The sequence below is a fragment of the Physeter macrocephalus genome, chromosome 10 (genome assembly GCF_002837175.3).
Source record: "Physeter macrocephalus isolate SW-GA chromosome 10, ASM283717v5, whole genome shotgun sequence".
NCBI classification, from domain to species: Eukaryota; Metazoa; Chordata; class Mammalia; order Artiodactyla; family Physeteridae; genus Physeter; species Physeter macrocephalus.
Window position 1 is genome coordinate 42,649,333 of NC_041223.1, and position 23,944 is coordinate 42,673,276.

Genomic DNA, 23,944 nt, shown 5'->3' on the forward strand with positions numbered 1-23,944 from the left:
ATCTACATTGTTAAAATAAATCCAAAAGATTTTAGTGTTGCAGCCTGTTTGGGGCTTCCCTCCTTTACATACTGTTCTCTGCCTGCCCTAACCCCTCTCCTGTCATTAGGGTAAGTCACTGGAAAAGTTTTAGAACATCTTAAAAAATGCTGCATGAATATTAATAAGATGCATATCTTCATTTAGATTTAATAAGTTTATTTTAATGGAAATCAGAGTCAGAAGTTTATAAAATTGGCCTCAAACCCTCAGATTGTAGAAGTTCACTTTTGAAAACCCAGATATTGTATAAATTGTATCAAGCCCAAAAGGAAGCTTGGTCAGGATACTGTATTTCAAAAGAGGATTTGAAACATGACTCCCATGAGAGTCAGAGAAGGTATATCAGTTTGCATTCTAGTATTTAGAAGATTATGATTCTGGAGTTTCTGATTTTCCACGAACCCCTGAGGAAGCTAGGCCTTATTGGTTTACTTAAGCTGAGCTTTTGTGCAGTGGTAATGGCACTTATTTTATTGAGTACTTTACCTGTGGCAGGCATTGTGCATGGTGCTTTACATTCATGGACTTGTAGCGCCTTGTAAGAAATGCACTGTCCCTTTTTACAAATGAGAAAACCAAGGCTCAGAGAGAATATGTGACTTGCCTGGGATCTTGCACTCAGTGGGCTCCTGAACCAACCTTCAGCCCCAGGTCTTTCTGATTCTAAGGTAGTGTTTTGATAGTCTGCTGCCCGCAGTCTAGCCAGCCAATTTATGTTTTTATCTTCTTAGTGTTTTTCATCAAAGGATCTGTAAAGAGTGACCTAAAGTGTATATATTTCAGTCTTCTGACCTAAAACATAATATAACCCAAAATGTTAAGAGCTCTCAAATTAAGGTTTCTAAATAATTTAGATTTAACTTTGAAAAAAAAAAGTAGAAAAAATTATATGCTGGGAATTCAAATGTAATTTTGGTTTTCAAAAGAAGGTAGATATGATGACTATTGAATACAACTAATGGTGATGTGACTTCCTGAGCGAGATCTTTAAAGACAAGAACACAAGTAACTGGGAACCTGTATGGATTCACTAACAAGCCAGATTTGCTTCTTGGATAGGCTCACCAAACTGTTAGATCCGAGAAATTCAAAAGACAGGGCACTGACCTTGAGCGTGGCACTTTGCAAAACCGTCTCTCAATATCTTACAGCGGAAGATAAATAGAATTTAGGTTCTAGAATACATTGCTGGATCAATAACTGGTTGTACCCAGTAGGTGACTGATGTCTTGATGAAGATGTACTTATGATGGTGTTTGATATGGCTCAGTCTTCTACCATGCAATAGTTTTCATCAGATGTTTATATAAAAGTCCTGATTATCCAAAATTTTCATAGGAGGAAAAGAGAATGTATATCAAATGAAGCCAAAGCTAGAATAAGAATATAAAATCATCTTAACAGACTTCAGTAGGCAGAAATGTGGAGGTTTAAAAACTGAAAAACACAAGTACAAATTGAGAATGATAGGATTTGAGGGTTTTATTTTATTAGATTTTATTAGACATTGTTACCTTTAGACATAAGAAGTATAGCTGTGTGAGCCAAAATAAATTAGCGATTCACTTCCTCTTTCCTTATCAGTAATTTTGTGGAATATTAAAGCTTTTTACCAATATTTATGTAATACTCATTCAGAGTAATACACATCACAGATAAATTGTTCCCATGTAAAGTACTTTTATCAAATTGTATTAGGTGCATATTACAAATTATGAAATACAATTGAACAAACTCACCAGAGTCTTATATTATGATGCTTTTGCCTAACTCTGGCCTAGTATGTGTCTCTCCCAAGTAATATTCATGACCTTCCTTTTGCAAGAAATTTTTCGAAAAATTTTTTTAACTTAAGCAATTACTTAGCTTTAATTTGTTAGATTCTTATACCTTTTTAGAGAGAGCATGTGGAAATTAAAGAAAATGTACCTCTTTTTTTTCTTCTGGAATTGTTTTCGCCCACTAAAATGTGGACTCCGTGAATTTGAGGACCTTATGAGTCTTCATTGCCATGTCCCTAGAACCTAGCACAGTGCCTGACACATAGTAGTTGCTTAATTAATATTTGTTAAAGGAAATAATATCTCAGATGATTGTGACGAGGCTCATCTGCTGGATATGTGACTCCATATATTAGTTTGCTGTTAGCCCCTGTGATTTCAGCGAATTGTTTGATACCAGGCAAAAGTGAACAATTACTGGGTAGGCCTAACGAACATGAAAAGAAGCTAACAAAAGCTTGAAGCTGAAACCATACACAAGCCCCTGTGTCCCTATCCTCTGAAGCAAAAGCCTTTTTCTTTAGTCTTCTAGGCCTCCCCTGAGTCTCAAAAGGCTGGCTGAAGAGTTAATGATCAGGAAATATGAAGATGTAGAAACAAAGAATAGCTGTTGGGCCAGGAAACTGGTAACAAGTTAGACTATATATCCGCCATATCGCAGAATCACCGAGCTCCCAGTCCCCTGAAAGATATACATAAAGGCCTGGCACACATTCCTATGTTGTTTTTACAGGAAGCAGGCCCACACCAGGTGAAAACTGCTGACCACAAGCACATAGACCCTAGATCATTTGAAACCGGAAGGTTGATGACGCTTGAAATTTCACCTTGATGCCAACCAATCTGAGAATGGTGCACGAGCTGATCACGCACCCTGCAGCCCCTCCCTCACACTGCCTTTAAAACCCCTCCCCTGAAAGCCATCGAGAGTTCCGGTCTTTTGAGCACGCGCTGCTCATTCTTGTTGCTTAGTGCCTTGCAGTAAACGTTGTACCCGCCTTTACCACACACAACATGGTGTCAGTAGATTGGCTTTAGTGTGTGTGGGCAAGCGGACCCAAGTTTGGTTCGGTAACAAGGTGTACCTACCATCTATTGGAGGTTAGCTGTGCTAAATTATCTAGTAATAGAATGTAGGACAGATCCATGTAGTAGTCAAATATTGTAAAATAATAAAAGTATTGGCAATAATTACTAATTATATGCCCCAATTATATGACCATTAATAAAGATACTTGATGCATTATCATGTGAGGTGATATAGGAGTCAGGATAACAGAGCCCTAGACCAGGAATCAGAGTAGTCAAGTTTAAATCCTGATTCAACCACTTATTAGTTGTCTGACCTTAAGAAAGTCATAGTAACCACTATAAATCTCAGTTTCTCCATTTGTAAAATGGATGTAAGAATAGTAATTATTTCACACGGTTGATATAGGACTAAATGACATAGTCCATGTAGAGATTAGCACAGGATATAGAGCTTTGTAAATAATAATAAAGCAAGCTATTATTGATGTATATAAGAGCTGTTTTAACAAAGTACAACATATATTATTATACTCTCCTTTATGCAAAGATGAAATTTCTTCTCAGAGAAATGTGATCATCCCAGACCACAGACAGAAAATTTGGGAACCAGCACTAGAACCCAAGTCACTCCAACTTCAAATCCTATTTGCAATCTAGCTGTGCTGCTTTAAAATGATGTGGGAAGAATTCTAGAATAATGTTGAACTACCAGCAAAAGTATAAAGAGTCTGAATGGTCTTTTGGGAAGAAAAACAGGCAAATGAATAAAAGAACACAGAATAGGAAAATAGAATGTCCTGGGCCTGTCGCATCTGCACAAAGAATATTGAGTATTATATCTAGTGTTGAATAGAGGGAGGGAATAACTTCATTTTATAAATATTTTTATAATTGTTATTTTAAGAGTCAAAATTTTTTATGTATTTACATGTGTTTTGACACTGTTAGAAGGCAGGGCTTTTCCCTCTTGTATATAAATTTCTCTGGGCAAGCATATAGGATTGAACAAAATTTAAATATTTCGTGCACTTTATCATGGTGATATTTTTCTCAGTTGTGTACTACCATTTATATATGAACCTCCTTTATTTTGTTTCCACAGAATGCTGAAGTTTCTGTTTTCGAAGTAAATATACGCTTTGTCGGTGGACTAATCTCAGCTTACTACCTGTCTGGAGAAGAGGTAAGATGAAAAGTGGCATATAAATGGGAATTATGAAGTGTCTTAAAATGATATTCTCCAAGTAAAGTATGCTTTTTGTGCTATCCATTAAATTTTCACGTTTTGATGGACCTCTAACATATACTGAATTTCTTATAATATGTACTAATTAAATGAGCAAACTGGGGAAGTCTGACAGAGCATGTTGTCGGGAAATGTTAGGCAATGCCTTTAAAAAAGCCTGGCTCCATTATGTTATGTATGGTGTGATTAAATCTACAAATTATATATGCCTATGGACAAGGTAAAGAGTTTAGTATAGTGGCAGGTTTGTGGATTTCTTTCTTTAAAAATTATTTTAATGTTAGTATAATATTAACTTAATAAAAACTTTTTTGAAATAAAGCTTGGCAAGTGAGATATAAAAATTAGAGTATTTAAGAAATTGAGGGGGTGAGTGAGATACTCAGCTTCCCAGTTAGAAGTCCTGTAGGCCAGTAACCCTACATAAAGTGCTTTGCAGCTCCTCCTAGGTTGGGGCTTAATTAATTATCGCTGCTCAGAACAGAGAAGGAATTTTTAATTTAGCTGCCTTTTATCGATAGATTAAGAAAGGATTTTTGTATCATACTCTTGAAGAGCACAGATGCTATTTTCCTGAAAGGTTTTGGACAGCTTTGTGAATAACAACCTGAGTCCACTAAGAGTCATTAGAATGGACCTCACCTTTAATTTCAACAGTGTTAAAAGCTGACATCAGAAAAAACTGTCACGTATTTCAATTGCATATCAATCAGATTTGTGTTAGCCTCAGCAATCTGGCTGGGAGTAAGAGGGGATCTTACCTAGTGTACTAGTTCATGTATTTCTATGCTCCTTCAAACAAATTTAAGCAGAGCAATATATGCTTAATGAGAAAGACTGCTTTACTTTGTTTCTTGTCTCTCAGATGCTTTCCTAGTCATAACAAAACAGCCTGTACAATCTTAGCATTCTCCTTCTTTTTAGATTTTATTCTACCATAGAGATTTTCAAAGTATATAGATGGCTTCTATACTCCCCTATATCTGTCCTGTTTGTGATAAACCCTGTTCTTCATTATCCCTCTTCTTCCCTTTTTCCAGTCGCAAATAACTTCATTTGTTCATTTTGGTGTAGGATGTTCTAAACGCTAAGCCTGGGAATCCATATTTTTAAAAACTCATAATTAAAATTAATTACTGTTTTTTTACTAAAGAAGTTTCTGCTTTTAGAATATATGTCTTTGAGTATCCAGTGTCTGTGTATTCTCATTGTTTTTGACGTGACATACTTAGGATGACCTTGGTTTTAACTTCCTTCATCATTTCTGTGGGGTGAGACAATTTGGAGGAAATAAGGATTTCTTCATTGTATCTGGGCTCAGATAGGGTAATGGAGCATGCAAAGAGAAACAATTATGTATTTCTTCTAAATATGCATCATGTGGATTAGGATACTTTTTTACTCATAACAGTGTCTTAAGTTTATATACCTGTGTTTGCTTCTATATGTGTGTATGCTTACTAGAGACATATGTTTATATACTGATATAAATATAATACAGATATAGCTTGCCTACAGATAAAATCATCTGCCTAAGACATTGTAAGGATATTTTTTAAATTCTATACTTAGCTAACTTTAGTAAACAAAGGACTACAAAGAAGAACACCTCCATTGAAAATAATTATTCTTTTAGTATATATGCTTTGTCCTTATCCCTGTGCAAAACATTCATTATGTTAATTATATCTATATTTTCTGTATTTTAATTTTATGATAAAAGTTACCTTAGGTATTTCCTTTCTTATATATCAATACTTTTCTTTGTTTCTATAGAATACATTTTTAATTTTAGTTCTTAAAGATTCATCTTCTCAGCATAGTTTTTGCTAACTATTCCCTAAATGTTAGACAGTTGGGTTGCTTCCAGTATTCCTATATTTTGAATAAAGTAGCTAGAATGACCTTTATAAATACATAAATATATTTATCCTCTAAAGTGGGATTGCCAAGTGAGAAGCGATTAGTACAAGACTGTTTTACCATCATCTCCTGTTTCTTCCTCCCAGTTATTACCTCATCACTGACGGTTGCCTTTCATTTGACCAATGCACTTAGGAGGATTAGCTGTCAGGAATGTGATCAAGGAAAATTATTTTACCCTAAGTCTGAGCTTGATCTCTTTGTCTCCATATCAAAATGAAAAATTAGGCATTTGTTTAATAGAAAGAACATCAGCATGGCCACATTATGGATTAGTTGGTTTTAGATTGTTGATAAAGTTCTATACTACACACTCTTTTATAGATCAAGGTATTACTAAGATAGTCTAGGAAAATTCATCTTCTTAAATTATCTCATAGAGGGACTACTAAATCACCATAATTTAACATTCTCATTTCATCGCTGAGGCTCAGGAGTATTCTGAGAACATCTTATAAATCACCGTCAGAAGTATATAGGCCCACATTGATGTAAGTTCAAGATTCTTAAATTTATGTTACAGAAACAGAAGAGGAAATACCACTGACTTGTGTTACCTGCTTCAGGAAAATTACAATTAGAAACACTGAACGATAATCGAGAATGTCAATGGACCTCTAAACCTACGAAAAGAACAATAGGAACATGAAATACCTGTTGACATATACTTTGATTACAGAGACATATTCAAAAACTTGAAATGCCCTAGCTCAGTTAAAATATTTTGTAGTATTATTTTTTTTAAAAAAGCTGAGCCACAAGATTTCCAGAGTCTATATAAGAAATGCAGATAACCACGAGAATTACAAATGGATGGGGTAAAAATAAGATGAATACCAAATACTAAATGATCAGTAATAAAAATAAATAAAAGAGATAGCATTGCTCTATTATAAGCTCAACGGAAACTGAAGTCCTCATTGGAGATAGTAAATAGCAGCATCTAGAATATCATTGCCCAAATTATGTTCTACAGACCACTGGTTTCTTTAGATATGGCAGGATAAATCTGTATCTGTATACATACTAAAAATAAATTTGGAAAAAGTTACATCCTATATTCTTTCGTAGAAATTCACAATTCACAGAAAAAGAAACTAATTTTATTTATCTCTGTATTTCCATATTTACTTAACTATAACCTCCCTCTTTTTTTTTTTTTTTTTTAATGTAACATCTGCTAACACTGAGTTACAAGCATTGTTTCCCAGAACAAATTTTGGGAAATATTACTGTAGAATAAGAGTAACCAAAGCAAAAGTGATATTGAAAATTGGCAAACTTAAAACGACATTTCAAGAGAAGGAGATACACGTAGAAAATAGCATGTATGACTATACCACATATTATTATTTGTTTTACAACAAAAATCAGTGGCTGTATTGAGCAGAAAGTAAACTTAATGGGATATAGTGATGCCACAGACTCATAGAGAAGGCTGAAGAAGAAACTGGAACTAGCACTCTCAGGTTGCCACAGAGGATCTCTATGGCTCAACAATCTCTCTGGGTCACCCTAGAATTAATAAACATGCACTAATTTTTTCCTACCCTTGTCAAGACACAAAGTTCCAGAAGAAAGAGGTCAATTGGCAGTTTTATTTAATGTGGTCCCTAAGGATCTTAGGAAGTGAAAGAGAGGATATGATAAAAAGTCCTCCACAGGGTTTGAATTCAGTATCCCATTAGGACCAAGTATAGACAATTCCTGAATAGGAAATTGAAGGCCCTATTGGAAGGGTAGGAAGAAAAGATGTTTGGGAGTCAAAAAAAAGACATAATTCCACTATGATGAATAAGGGTGTCAGAGGAAATAGACAAGCTGTATGGAAACTGATAATTTAATAAAATACTACTTAGGAAAGCTTTTCCTGATTTGAAAAACTACTTTATTCTGTAAATTGAGAGAGAACATTTAGAACTGACAAGGTATTTAATCCTCAAAGGAAACATTCAAGTAATATGTTTTAAGTATGTGAACTAGAAAAAGTCAACTCATCAAAGCTAAAAAGATTGAAGAATGAGCTTTCATTGAATAAAGGCAATAAGGGCATCTGATCCAAGACTGGGGAAACACATATAATAGATTTTTACATTAGATCAGTTTACTCTGCCAAGGTAGTCTTCATTCTGAAGGCAGCAAAAGAACGTTTTCCCAAATTAACCCAAAGAAATCCACTGCTCCAGACACACCACTACGAAAGATTGCCGAAGGACTTACTGAAAAAGAGAAGTAGCTAATACCTCTAATTTTAAAAATATCAAGGGGGAAAACATAAAGGAAGTGGGTAGGATTGTGGATGGGGAGGAGAGAAATAAGATTGAGAATGTGAGTGTAGTGGTAGAAAGATCTATTTTTTTCTCATAATAGGATTCAGACATTTGGGGTGTTGGACATCAGTTTTGTAGAGTTTGTTTAGTGATGATCCTTATATATACTTTAGATATTAATTTACTGTTTAGCATTCATTATTGAAACTATAAAATAAAGGAATATGATAAACTGAATAGGTAATATTTTCATTTTAAAAGGTTTAACTTAGCAAAATGATATTAGATTACAGTAATTTTGCTTAATTGTAATTGTTTCCGTGGTTAATGAGTTAAATTGTCTTATGTTGAATATTTTATTAAGATTGGAAGTTTATTCTGTACTTTAAAAGGGATCTAGGAGTACATGGAATCGATTCTAAAATAATGTACACTTTCGTCAAATGAAAATGCTGCCTTTTTTTGGCCTACATTGAATTACAGAAATCATACCTACTCCCTAACTCAGGTTTTCTGTGTGTCTCACTCTGTACAAAGCTCTATCCTGTATTTATAATTGTTTTTGGAAGCACAGAAGTTTTATTAGCCATAAGAACTTTATCTCGGGCTTCCCTGGTGGCGCAGTGGTTGCGCGTCCGCCTGCCGATGCAGGGGAACTGGGTTCGCGCCCCGGTCTGGGAGGATCCCATATGCCGCGGAGCGGCTGGGCCCGTGAGCCATGGCCGCTGAGCCTGCGCGTCCGGAGCCTGTGCTCCGCAACGGGAGAGGCCACAACAGAGGAAGGCCCGCATACCACAAAAAAAAAAAAAAAAAAAAAGAACTTTATCTCAGTAATTCATGAAAGCAGTTCTACAGTTTGCCAAGAATTTCAGCTCCAAAACCTATTCATGGCTAAGGTATAAATGGCAGAGCTGGTATAGATTTGCATCTGATTGATAAATATGGTAGACCATATTTATGAGAGGGCTTGGCACCTAAAGGAGAGGGAAACTCGGAAAATTAACTTGTTTATTAATGAAATATGTGTATCCCTTTTAGTTTAGCACAGTACTTTGCACATAGTAAGTGAACTACAAATTCATATCAGTGAGGATAGACCTATTATGATGCAGTAACAACCTCAAAATCTCATTGGTTTAAGACAATACGCTCTACACACTCTTTATGCTTTGCCCATGCCGCGTGCTCTGCCCACAACTCTGCTTCTCATCGTCCTCCCTCCAGAGCCCAGACCGGTGCAGCAGCTGCCATCTGAGTCATTTCCGTTTGCCAAGGCAGGAGGCAGGGTGTTGAGGTGGCAAAAGAAAACCTGGAAAATCACACACTGGCTTTTAACATGTCTATCGAAAAGACACCTGTTACTTCAGCTCTCATCTTATTGGCGAAAGCAAGTCACGTGGTCACTGTAACTTAAAGGGTTGGGGGACAGGATGCAATGTTACCACCACATGCCTGGGAGTAAATAGTGTTAATGACTGCCACAGTAGCCACTGACTTGGGTTAAACTGTATAGTCCTCCCAGCTGACACGAGAAGCAGAAGATAGGAATTTGTGAAAAGAGGGGAATTTTTTCAAGGGTCCCCAAACTGGAATTAGTCTGCACCACAAGGAAAAGACTTCCATCCTGTGGCCCTAGGGTAGTAAGTAGAGAGTCATGCCTTGGGATAGGAAAACATATTCACTGACTTGTCAAGTAAAAGGCTACTCTTCTAGCACTTGTCTACAAAATTCTGTTTCTGCGAGAAACATCTCCTATTCTAGACTTCTCCTCTAACTTCCAAATTTCAAACAGTAAAGTTGACAAACCCAGGTAAACTATGCTATAAAAAAGGAATGCCTGTCATCAGTACTGCAGTTGTCTAGTGGGGGAGCTAATCATTGCTCTTCGGCAGCACCCTGCTGTGTTGAGCAGACGTTGTGGACCTGGTGCCTTTCCTCCAGCCACTTCCTCTTTGATTTAAGTGTTTGCTCAGGCCAGGAACTTGTTGTTTTTCAAAACCTAATGTAAAAGATGAGGTAATATATTTCTATTTAGATTTATGGTGAATCATTTCGTAATTTACAATGTCTGTTAAAACCAATGCTTAAATCATTTTTATTGTCTGAATCATATTGACATAGATTTCTAATACTAAATTTGTGTGTGTATGTATGTGTGTGATTTAAACAAAAGCTGTACTTTTCTAGTAATATTTCTGTATATTTTTTTTCTTTGAAATTATTGCAATGTCCTTTAGGAAGTTATCATGAGGTACCTATAGCAAGGAACTTAAAATTTAATGGGACTAGTAGAAAATTCCTGAGAATTGTGATAATTTACCATCTGGTAAGTTCATTTATTTAGTGGATCAGCATATGCTTATTGAATACCTGCACTGAAGCACTGACTGCACTTGGTGCTGCAGAAACAATGAACAAGAGAAACAGTCTCCACTGACAAATATTGATTCATTTAGATGTTATAACAACCCTGTAAAGTAGGAGTATATATTGTTTTTATCCTCATTTTACACAGGGAAAAACAGAGCACTGAGTGTTAAGTGACTTACCCAAGGGCATACAAAGCAGCAGAGCTGGGCTTCAAAGTTGGACAGTCTGGCTACAAGACAGCGAGTAGCAACCAGACATTAGGGATCTCAAACATAGAAGATAGAAGTAGGCTATAGGCTTGAACTTATGAGTCATCAACAGCTAAATGATAATAGAAGGGATAGAAGGGAATGGGGCTGCTGAGAATGCATATAGATTGAAAAAAGGGAGCCTTAACATTTAGGCATTGGTGAGAGGAAGGAGCTAGAAAAGGAGACTAAGAAGTGGTAATCCCAGAAGTAGGAGGAAAACCAATAAATGTGATTATCACAGAAGCAAAGGGAAAATAGTATTTTGAAAAATGAGGAAGTATTCAGTTGTGTCAAAGGTTGCTGCTAGGGCAAGATGTTTAAGGACTGAAAATATCTTTGGACGTAGTAATATGGAGGTCACGGATGACTTTACTGAAAGTACTTTTAGTAGAATAATAGCATATAATCCAAATTGTTTTTAATTGAAGAGGAGAAGGTCTTTTAGAAGGTAGGGGAGGGTAGGATTCAGAGGACAGATAGCCTTAGGGAGTGGTCCCTCCTCCACTGCAGTATGAGAGAGTAGAGGAGAAAATGGACACACATGTCAGTGACTTGGTAGATTTGGTGGCAAAGATACGAGATGTTTACTATGCGATGGCCCCTGTTAACTGTATGAAGAAGCATCAGACAAGGATATCTGCTGAGGTTCACAGGGAGAGAATAGACATTTCAGATGAGTGTGTATAATTTGAAATTGCCATTCTAGAGAGGGTTGTGACTAGAGATACATGGTAGAATTTCTGGACAGCATCTGCGTGGGTGACCATGAATTCATGGTGGCATCAATCCTCAGGTGTATGATATTTCTTTCTCCAGTAGTGCTCAGCAGTTCAGGTACAAGCATGGAGAAGGTAGTTGGTTTGTTTTCATTGAGTTTTGCTAGACAGATGAGACAGAGACACCAAAAAAGGCATGGATTTTATGGTATTGGCAAAAAGTTTCATTAAAATTATAGACCATAAAGTCCAAGAATGAGTATAAGACAGTATGAAAAGAAAAAAGGTGAGTGATGGTTAGAGAGAAAATGGACTGGTTAAATTGCCTGATGTTTAGTTGAAGTAGGATAGTAGAAGTAGCAGTAATTTAGCAGATGACTAGAAGCTCTGGAAGTTAAGGCTAATAGTGGAATGTATGAATAAGAGATTTAAAAAATAGGGAAGTCTTTGGTTGAGAGTCCGCCTGCCGATGCAGGAGACACGGGTTCGTGCCCTGGTCCGGGAAGATCCCACATGCCGCAGAGCGGCTGGGCCCGTGAGCCATGGCCACTGAGCCTGCGCGTCCCGAGCCTGTGCTCCACAATGGGAGAGGCCACAACAGTGAGAGGCCTGCATACCGCAAAAAAAAAAAAAAAAAAAAAAAAATAGGGAAGTCTTGAGTGATGTCATAATCCAGGATAACATCACAAGACTGAGTGATTAAGGAGGGATTTTGCCAGAAGCTATCTGCATAGCTTACTGTGCAATATATTTTAATTAAAAAAAAATAGATCTTTTAAAAAAAAAATAACTTTTAAGCATCAGTGAACTTATTTTTAAATTTGCTAAGATATAAACACTTTACATAATACTCATAAATCCATATGAAAATATGTACTGAACAAAGGTCACGCTTAAACAAAAAAGAGAAAAATATTCATGCAGTATGAAATTTAAATATATGATAGTTGGACAAACATTCATGACTCTAGAGCCTTAAGAAGTCAGTACAGAGTTGGCAGTAGAAATGTAAACAAAATGCATATTAACTAATTAGATTAAATGCAACTATGTACCTATGCAGAGCTATTTCTTTTAAGCTATAACTAGATGAAATTGTATCTACAATAAATTTAGTAAATTTGATTGTAGTGATGTGAATTTGTTTTGAGTTTCCTTTAGTCCATTCAAGCTGCTGTATGCTATAGTAGAATACCATAGACTGGGTGGTTTATAAACAAAGAACATTTATTTCTCATAGTTATGGAGGCTGGGAAATACAAGATTAAGGTGCCAGATTTGGTGTCTCGTGAGGGCCAGCTTCTTGTTTCATAGATGTCCATCTTCTCTGTATGTCCTCACATGGAAGAAGGGGTGAGAGAGCTCTCTAGGGTATCTTTTATAAAGGCACTAATTTCATTCATGGGGGCTCCACCCTCACGACCTAAACACCTCGGAAAGCCTCCACCTCCAAATTATCATCACATTGGGGATTAGCATTTCACATATGAATTTTGGGAGGACAGAAACATTCAGTCTATAGTAGGTGCCTTCTAAAGTATGTCTTCTAAAGATTTCATTTACAAAGCTTTCTTGTGTTACCATTTTATGATGTAGATTTATAGTTTATGTATTTCTTTAAAGTTTTTTTCTTTAAAATGTTTTAGAAGATAGTTCATTGACAAATTTTAGGATTAACTATTCTAGTAGCTTAAGCCATTTCTCATACATTATGAAGTGTTTCTCCAAGAGAGATCTGCTGATATATCTGGATATACAACCATTAATTTTGCATTTGGAAGTTCATCTTATAATTTAGCTGGAAATTCTTTTACATTGATAATAAAGTGGACCTAAGCCTTGAGGGTAATGTTTGTTTTTAACTTAATAATTGATCTTTATTTTAATCTGAGGTATCCCATTCCTCTGAAGCAGCAAAAATAGTGACTAATTCCAGGGTCCTGCAAAATGAGGAAATCCAAGAGGTTTAATGATATGGGCATAGAACACAAGAATTTTTTCACAGCTCTTTATTATAAACACTTTTGTTTTTCATTCGTGCCATTAGATAGAAGGTTAGGGTTAGACCACATAAGCAAAAGAGATTGTCACGTTTGTCTTATAAGTCCCATTTGGTTGATGCATTTATTTGTTTAATCTTATTTTAACAGATATTTTTAAGTTCTTCATATAATAATCGCAACAATTGCTCTAATTTATAAATCGCTACTAACTTCTGCGTTTCAATTCTTATAGCTAACTTGGTATTAAAATTATTAAATAGTGGCTTCTTACTTTAGTCTTCTGTCATGCACTTCCTCTAGTCAGGTAGAAAGTAGACTTATTATTCAATTTAGATTTAACTATTAATTCAAATAACAACCGTAGCATGTGTGTTGAGTTTTTTTTTTTAATATCTTTATTGCAGTATAATTGCTTTACAATGTTGTGTTAGTTTCTGCTGTACAACAAACAAAGTAAATCAGCTATATGTATACATATATCCCCATAAGCCCTCCTTCTTAAGCCACCCTCCCTATCCCACCCCTCTAGGTCTTCACAAAGCATCGAGCTGATCTCCCTGTGCTATGCAACAGCTTCCCACTAGCCATCCATTTTACATTTCGTAGTGTATATTTGTCAATGCTCCTCTTTCATTTCTTCCCAGCTTCCCCTTCCCCCACTGTGTCCTCAAGTCCGTTCTCTACATCTGAATCTTGATTCCTGCCCTGCCATTAGGTTCATCAGTACCATTCTTTTAGATTCCATATATGTGTGTTAGCATACGATATTTGTTTTCCTCTTTCTGACTTCACTCTGTATGACAGTGTGTTGAGTTTCTGCTATCTAAACTTTATGACTATATAATGCTTTATGACTAGGCTTAGAATAATATTAACCCAGAGTTTAACTCTGAAGAATTAGGTATAGTGGACCTTAAAGCTCTATCATCTTGTTAGGCTTGCAGTTATTAACCTGTTTAGTTGCTTATGATTCACATCTTTATTCAGCAGATATTATGTGCCAGCTATGGTAATTTTGAGCATCTATTATGTGCCAGGCTGTGTTCTCGTCTCTGGAGGATTCAGTGATGAACAAACTAGACAAAGTCTCTGTTCTCATGAAATGTACATGCTAGTGAGATAAAATATTAAAGAAGTTCACAGTATAATTTCAGATAGCAGTAAGTGCTGTGAAGAAAATACAATACAATCATGTGATAAAGAGTGACAGAGAGAGGGGTAGGAAGAGGAGGACTACTTTAGGGTGAATTTAGGGAGCTCAGATTGGAATGACACCATTGAAGATTTGGAGAAAATAACATTCTAAACAGAGGAACCCAAGAGTTCTGAGTTTATGGTAGATTTCTTTCTTTTCTTTGGGACAAAGAAGAGGAGGAGGAATGTGATGGGGATGATAATGGTGATAGTAAGACCATTTTTTGAGGGTTTATTGTGTGCCAGGTGTACAGTATTAATACTGGAGAGATTTCATAATCTCCATGTTGTAGTTACACTGAAGCTTGGACCGGCTGATTCCTGAGTCATGTAGGAATTGGTAGAACTGAATTAGACCCTGCTCTGTCTGTGCCATAACCCTGTCCACATGTTATTCCCAAAGCCAACAGGGTTAGTACCACAATCTTTCTTTCTTATTTACTTGCTCATCAGTTCAACATCTAACCCTCATGTAATGAGCTAGTTGCAATCTTCTATAACCCATGAAATCTTCCACTTCCTAAGCAACAAAGAATAACTGATATTTGAAAACTAAACTATGTTATGTTAACACATGAGTTTATAACAGATTTTTATTCCAGTTGTATTTGAAATTATTTATTCATCACATTCATGTCTTTTTCCAAAACAAAGTTTTCCTTGAATTTTTCCAAATTGTTCTTTGAGTTGCAAGCATTCTCATTTCCTTCTCTGTGTTTTTATTCTTTATTCCCTCACCCTCTTCATCAGAATAAAATGCATATTGAGGACAGTAGTAATTGATAGCACTGAATGATGTAGATGTATGCAATTTAGAAAAAAGAATAGTATTTTCAAGTTTTGAATCATATTTTCTGATAAAGAAATATGAAGGAAGAAGGTACTACATTGTCATTTCAAATGAAATTAAAATAGTTTGGTTTTATTAATAGACATAAATTGTGAAGATTTACCAATACAATTGGAATGCTTTTATGTAATTAGAGAATTCCAAAAAGAACTTAGAAATAGCTCATAAATCTACCATATGTTGATAGCACTTTAATAAATTTCTCCTGACTGTGAATAAAAATTTGGAATCCAGTTGCCTACTTGCTTTTTATATTTTATTCACTTAGACAAAGAGAAGGAAAGCTCATATTTATTGTCATATATCATAACAGTAACTGCAAAAAAATGATTAAAATATCTACTTCTCATAGTCATTAAGGATTTGCAGTCAACCATTTTCTAGTATGTTTTCCTTCCATTATGTTAACAGTTGTCAAAAGACAAGACTCAAAACCAGGGCCTTGGGTTAAACTAAGATTAGATCCAGTGACCTGGCATTCCTCCAGTTTTTCCATTGTGGAATTTCAAGATGCTACCTAAATAATGGGGTTTAGTTAGTACTCAGATAAATGGGTAGTTGCCACGCTTTCAAGGATTACCAGTCTCATGTCACCACTGCCTGGTGTGCACTTCCCACTAGTTTTGCTTATCCATTCAGTGTATTCCCCTGATCCTCGTGTCCAGACAGATGCAGAATAATCACTGACTCTCCTTATAAATACTCAAAGTAAAATACCAACACTTTGACTTCTTTCTCTCCCTCTTCCCTATCAAATTAGTAAAGACTAAAAACCATGTTAATACCCAGTTTGGTGAGAGTAGGGCAAAAATTTGCGCAGACATTGCTGAAGGGAATGTAATTCGATACAGTTGCTTCGAAAAGCTATTAAGTACTATATATATAAGAAGATCCTTAATAAAGGTATTCATTTAGTTCTAGTTATTCAACATTGGGGAATCTAGCCAAAGGAAATAATCCAAAATGTAATCATATTATGCCTAAAGCAATTAATGAATATATTGTATATACTCAGTAAATAGGAAGAGACATCTGAAATATCCAACAGTAAAAGAATAGTGGAGCAGATCATGGAATGCCCACATAATGGCATGTTGTACAACCATTAAAATTTATGCTTGTTTATTTACTGACATGGGCAAATATTGATAAGTAAAGCAAGATAGACAATTTAATATGTATATTATTATTTTTGATTTCCTTCACCCATTTCTCCCACTCTTCACCACCCCCCATTTCTGGCAACTACCATTCTGTTCTCTGTATCTATGAACTTAGTATTTTTGTTTGTTTCTTTGTTTTCAGCTACAGAAAACAATAACTACATAGGAAATTATTCTTAAATGTAAACAACATTTGCTTATAATTGTTATATGATCTTTCCCCTGTCTTTTTGTTTCTCTATACTTAGGTTTTTCATAGTGAACCAGTGCTAATCTTATGATCAGAAAATTAAAGGAAAAATTGCAATAAACTTGAGAAAAACCCTTACCAAACTTTTGCCCCTAGGCTTCCTCAGGATTTAGTTGTTCTAACCTTTTTTAAGGTTTGAACTTTTTTAACTTTTCTTACAAGAATCCAGCTTGTGAAGTCTTGAAAGTCAACTTTCTCCCTTTCTCTCCTTTATCTGTTTCATAAAGAAAATGGCTTTACTCAGTGATAATTGAATTTCCTTCTTTATAGTCAATTTATAGATTTCTATTTCAGATGGTGGGTTTGTTTACAACAACATCTATTAGATGTTAATATCATCCTCAGTTCACATGGAAATGGAGGTGACACAAAGCTTAAGTAAACAGATTGGTCATAAATCCTTGCACAGTCTCAGATCTAACTACTTAGTCTTTGTATTTTCAAGAGCAGTTTAAAAAGACAAAAGCTAATTATAGTAACAAGATTTTTTTGTTACACACACCTATCTAAAGTGATACAAAACAGTATGTAGAGTATTTCTTACTCATAAAAAAAATATGTTCATTGGAAATCTCTTTGCATTTTCCATCCTCAACCATGTAAAAGCCTAAACAGTGGAATTATTTGTGATTATTATTATAGACTGAATAATACAGTTTATGTCCATTACTAACGTAGAAGGAAATCTGGGACTACTGAGGCATTTGGCGCAATCTGTGACTTTGTCTTTCTCTACAAGATCTAATTGAAAGAAGGTATTAGGGAAGACATAGCAGGGAGCCTTTTTCCTTTTGTTACAGCAGTAAATATCCCTTAAGAAACTTCAAAAGCATGCATGCTTGCTTGAAGAAGAAGAGAGTAAGAGAAAAGCTGTTCAGTAATGAGACAGGGAAAAAAGAAAACCTTGTCTGAGATATAAAGGAGGTAACTATAAAGAGGGGAACGTATAGTCTACCAGACACTCGTGAGAGTTCTCAAAGTCTAGATTCGCTTTATGATGGAAACCCAAGGTAAATAGAAACTGTATTTTTTAAAATTTATAATATTTTCCTTTATATGTTAAAATCTAAAGCAAATATGGCTATATGGCTACATGATATGAATTGCTAGAGCTTGCTTATGGGTACACAGATATTGGAAATTTCTATATTTTGAAATACTTTATTTTTAAAAACTGTTGGGGGGAATCCATAGATGTGATGAAAAGCCAAGTGTCTTCTTTCACTGCACTCTCTTCTCACCCTAAAACTCTGCCTCTCCTTCCATTTATGAGGATTAGCTACTTACCTGTGATCCTGTAATTGGAGTAGACGTCTGTGTAATGATCTGAGGCTCTCACTACTTAAAATTGTTATTTCTAAGGAAAGTTGCCGTATTTTGGACCTATAGGTAAACCATCTGCAAACAGATGTCTACTTGAAATATTTATCATATTGGAGACATCTACCTAGTGAACTTCAGTAGCTCTTACGGAGTAGAAGGAACATGGCTCTTAGAATCTAGAATCCTGGCTTCTCAGACCCTGTTTAGTGGTTGACTCACTGCATTACCTTGAGCGAGCCATTTTATCACTTTTCAGATTTTTTTCATTAAAGTAATGGAATGTGAAATAAATGTCTTTTAAGCATCTGCTAAATTCAGTGTTCTAGAGCTATGATACACTGATTTTCAAGTTCACAGAATGTTATAAATTGGAAGAGCAGTGTGTGGGAGAAGTTTCCTCCTCATAACCCAGAACTTCTTAACTTACTTTTGGGTGTAAACACAAGTGACTCCTTCTGATGAAATGTAGATTGGTGCTTCATGCTATATGATGTTTAGGTAGTCCAGATACGTAAATACCTGGAGTGAAAAAGAAGAAAGAAAGTTGGGCATCTTTATGCTCTGGAAAAACCTTGTGTCCTATGGAAGAGAAATTGGCTGGTTGATAGTGGAAGGGAGATGCTAAAAATTAGAGAAGCACTGCAAAGAAAACAATAAACTGCTATAGACACAGAAACAATTAGGAACATGCACTGATTCTTTACTTATGAATACCTACAGTCTTAACTCCTTCCTTACCCAAAATGTGAACGCAGATTGCTTTCCATTATAATCAGATCTCCCATTTTTAATGACAAACTCAACAAGAATTTTGGCAGCGGTAGCAAGAATGAAAAGGATTTATATACAGCAAAGCTGGCTTTCAGGTATAAAGGACACAGACAAACAATTATCTGCATGCAAGAACTTGGGGAATATTGTTTCCAAGAGCTCTTCCTGATGAATATACCAAGCAACAAGCTTCAGACAACCAGAAGACCCCATATCGTGTGACTCCATTTTTATGAAATGTCCAAAATAGGCAAATCTATAGAGACAGAAAGTAGATTAGAGGTTGCCTAGGACTGAAGTGGTTGGAGGAAATGAGGAGTGACTGCTAATGAACATGGTGTTTCTTTTGGAGGGATGATAAAAATGTTGTAAAATTTATTGTGAGAATCAATTTAGTATGACTATACTAAAACCAGCAAAATGTATACTTATGGGTAAATTGTATGATGAAAGTGTTAAAAAGAAAAACATTGTAGCTCTGAATTTTAATTGAAAATATTAGTAAAAACTTATGAGATATTTTATCTTAAAATATATAAATATGCATGTGTATCTGTGTGTGTGTGTGTGTGTGTGTGTGTGTGTGTGTGTGTGTGTGTGTATGTGTCTCCCCTGAAAAGGCCTAGAAACAATGAAGCATCCATAGCACCCAGATTGGGTCTTGAATTCCTATTTCTTACTAACCACGGTTTCCTGGAGAAATGGCTGAAATAGAAAATTTACAAGATTATTCTGAAACATCTTATCAAACAAGGTAACAAAGATGCTGACAAAGACTACTAGAGTAATGTAAAAAGGACACAAGGGCCAACTTAAAAGAGGCTTCCTCCAGCAAAAGATGTGCATTTTGAGTTTCAGTAAAAATAAGAAATGTAACAGATTAACACCCATTAATTATGTTTAAGTTGGTAACTTCTTAATGATATTAAAAAGCAAAAACAATTGGTCACCTTCAAAGAATGACAGGGAAGCAATTTATTACCTTGAAAATTGAATCAAGCCTTTGACTATGTGAACTGTATCACTGGAAACCAAATAATAGATAAGCCAAGTATATGTTAATAAAATTATTTCTGTTAATAAATGAAAGTGAAATGATAAAAGTAGAAGCTCACCCATTTTTACAACCCCTGATGAGTTAATGGATCCAGGCCATGATTATCAAAGCTGCTGACTTCTCAAAAGGAAAGCAAACCGCATGTGTGCCTCCTGATAAAAGAACATATCACTGGAGTCTTGTCAAAGGGATCAGGTCTCTGGATCCAGCTTCCAATTTGTCAAAAATACGGTGAGAAGAATGTGTTGAACTGTACTACACATGTGCAGAATGAGGCTCCTAAAGTTCAAATGATTTAAATTTGTCCAGATAAATTATAAAGAAATGAAAGGGGAAAAGGGGGAGCCTATGGTTTAAAAAAGGCTTAGAAGTAGTTTTTGTTGTTGTTATTTTTTAAAGTGGGCAAGACTATCTGTAGTGTCTAAGGATGTGCTGTTGGTTGATAAAGAAATATAAGAGAATAAATGCCAGGATGTGGTTACTTTTGGAGAGAGGGAAGGAGTAACTACTGGGACAAGGCACACAGAGGGCTTCTAGCGGGGCTGACGAAGTCCTGTGTTTTGACCTGGATGGTAATTACTATGATGTGTGTCTTCACACTAGGCTATGCATTCTGTAGGCATGTGTGTCGTGGGTGAGAGGATCTATATCTCTGTGTGCCTTTAGAATTTAAATATGTTTTTAAATAAATCAGTAATAAAAGAGATTACCCAGAACAACAGTCAAGCTTGGTGAAATGAATTTTGGATCTTGGGATGTATTTTGGATCTCTTTCTCTCTCTAAAAGAATATCTAATGCATCTGCATTAGCGTGATGTGTATAAATTAGAGATCATATTTCACATGTAAAACAAGCATAATTCAAATATAAAGTACATGTAAATATTCTACATGCCTTAAAATTCTGGTTGAACAGGTATTTTAACTTACAGCATTCATCTTTTTACTTTATGAAACAGATTACCCAAATAACTTGAAACAATTTTTTATTTACCACTTTTAGTAAATTTTCAAGTCATAAACATACTATATACTTAATAGGATGCACTATGATATGACATATATTGTATAGAGAACACTAAACAATTTTTTCATTAATTCATTCTCATTTTACAACAAATGTTACTTTTGTTCAGAGTTGTTCCAAAACTTGGTTTCAACAGTGTGGAGTAGTGGTCAAGACCATGGACTCTGGCACCAGCCTGTGGCATTCAAATCCCAGCTCTGCTTCTTGCTGGCATTGTGTGAACGTAATTGGGGGTGATAACCTTTCCAACCTCAGAAGCTTGTTAGAAGAATTAAGTGACTTAGTAAATGAAGACAGAAGAGTCGCTGGAATATATTGAATGCTATATAAGCATCAGCTATTTATTACTTGGCCAAAGTCATTTATGCATTTCAGTCTTTGGGAAATTATATGGCTGAAAGCCTACTTAAACATTTTCATTCCTAGCATCCCTGAACTTGGGCGTGCTTACTAAATGATTGTGTTTTCTCAGAGTTTCTCATCCTATTTAAGCAGCTTAGTATGGGACAGTAGTATAAACAAAGCACGTTGTTCACATGTTATAGTTTATGTCTGAATATTCGCTTTCAAATACAGTTAGCATGTTACAGGTAACTTGGAGTGAAATCTCTTTTATGTTCTTTTTATCTTGAAATGTTATCAGTTCACAGTATAAGTGTGTATTATTGCAAGAGCTATAAAAGAGGAAGATGTTTAGGAAAGGAGGAAGGGAGGCAAGAAAGAAAAGAAAGAAGGAAGGGGGGAAGAAAGAAAAAAACTCATGGGGAAAAGGAGTGGCCTTGAAATATTTGATTTGCAATCCAGTTTAACGAGATGCGTGTGGTCTGTGATTATAATTAGCTGTGTGATTATTTTATTCAACTATATTTGTATTTCATAGTGAAAAATCTTTATCATGACATTTCAAATGTAAAAAGTTATTCAACCAGCACAAAACCAGCATGTTGATTCCCTTCACCCCAATTCTATATTCTAACCAATCATTGATAAACAAAGCTTAGCCTGTGTGGAAAGAGTTTGGAAAGGCCTTAGGAAACTTAAAAATGTTTATGTATTTAATTTTTCCAAGTTTTCTGAGGAATCTAGACATCAAGAAATATTTACATATATCCACTAGTTTCCATTTCTTTCCTGTTGATTTCCTTATTAAGAACTTTAATGAAAAAAAGCCCAAAATGTAGCTTAAGAAAGTTGTACATAAATCTTCTTCACAGTATTAATACAAACCATGCCTCATTTTACAGATATTTCTCAATTACATTATTTCAAATCTACAGTATTGGCCTAACTCTCACAGTTGAAAAATAATTGTTTTATTGTTTTTTAATGTGTTTAACCTTGTATGACCAGTCTTACGCTAAAACAGGATAATTTTACCTGTGAAGTACCAAAAATAGATACAAGAACTATTTACATATAAATGGCCCTTTAAAACAATACTGTTGTGTGCTGATTTGCCACAGAGTCTGTATGAAGAGAGAAAAAACTAATAAATGCCATGTTGTCAACCAATAATTAGATTCTCAATGTGGTGTAAAGTACTCACAGGAGGTTCGTTCTTGGCCTCATAAATTTGACCGTGTCTTTCCATTCTAATGCTATTAAGTGACTTAGAGACATGACTTAACAGCAAAATAAGCTCCTAAACCACAGTGGCAAGCACATAAGACTGAAATTATGCAGTGATGACTGCTACTCATTTAGGAATTGGCTGTCCCACTTGCTCTTAAATATCAGGTGAGCAGCAAATGGAGAGTTGGCGGTTAAACTGCAAATTCAGCATCACGTGGCTTAATACCTCTTGTGCTATTTGTGAAACTTGAAGATTATTAAAGATTTTTTGCTTAGTTCACTACAGAAACAGTATACATTATACCTGTGGCAATAAATATTTTTATTATTCTTTCCAATCAATTTATTTCCCATTCGTATTGAATTACCTGAGTTCCCCTAGTTCAGTGCTTCTCAAACTCTGATGTGTATCAGATTTCCCAGGAAGGCTTATTAAAATGCAGATTTATGGGCCCCACTATCAGAGTTTCTGATTCTGTAGATCTCAGTTGGGGCCTGATAATTTATATTTCTTATTTCTTACAAGTTCCCAGGTGATCCTGATGCTGCTGGTTTAAGAACCACTGACCTAATACCATGAATCCCTCCTCTTGCAATTAACAGGATTCCTTTTTTTAAAAAAAATGAACAAAGAAAATAGACATCCAGATTTGGCTTTCACCATTGTTTGCAAAACCATGTCATAATTTGCTAGATCAAAAATTGAGGGAAACATTTTCTCTATTGGGAATTATATTAAAGCTCTTTAAAATCTGACAAATGTATCAAATTGAGCATAAGCTATTTGGGGTTTCATTTATATTAAGGACAACTCCAGTTAAATAGAGTTGCCCTGCAAATAGAAGAGTCCTGTCATAATCCCTGAGGAATGTGTGACACAAACTTCTATCATTACTCTAATATATAATGAAGATTTTTATTTATTTATTTATTTATTTATTTTTGCGGTATGTGGGCCTCCCCCTGCCGCGGCCTCTCCCGTCGCGGGGCACAGGCTCCGGACGCGCAGGCTCAGCGGCCACGGCTCACGGGCCCAGCCGCTCCGCGGCATGTGGGATCCTCCCAGACCGGGGCGCGAACCCGGTTTCCCTGCATCGGCAGGC

At 35.5% G+C, this 23,944-nt stretch overlaps 1 protein-coding gene across 2 annotated transcripts in view; it reads left to right on the forward strand.

The window, feature by feature from the left end:
• Positions 1-23,944, forward strand: part of MAN1A1 (mannosidase alpha class 1A member 1) — a 173,545-nt gene that overhangs the window by 59,268 nt on the left and 90,333 nt on the right. For both annotated transcript variants that reach the window (XM_007113831.3, XM_055087528.1), the window contains one exon: positions 3,958-4,038. In XM_007113831.3, coding sequence (XP_007113893.1) covers positions 3,958-4,038 — 81 coding nt within the window. The remainder of the gene's footprint in view (positions 1-3,957; positions 4,039-23,944) is intronic.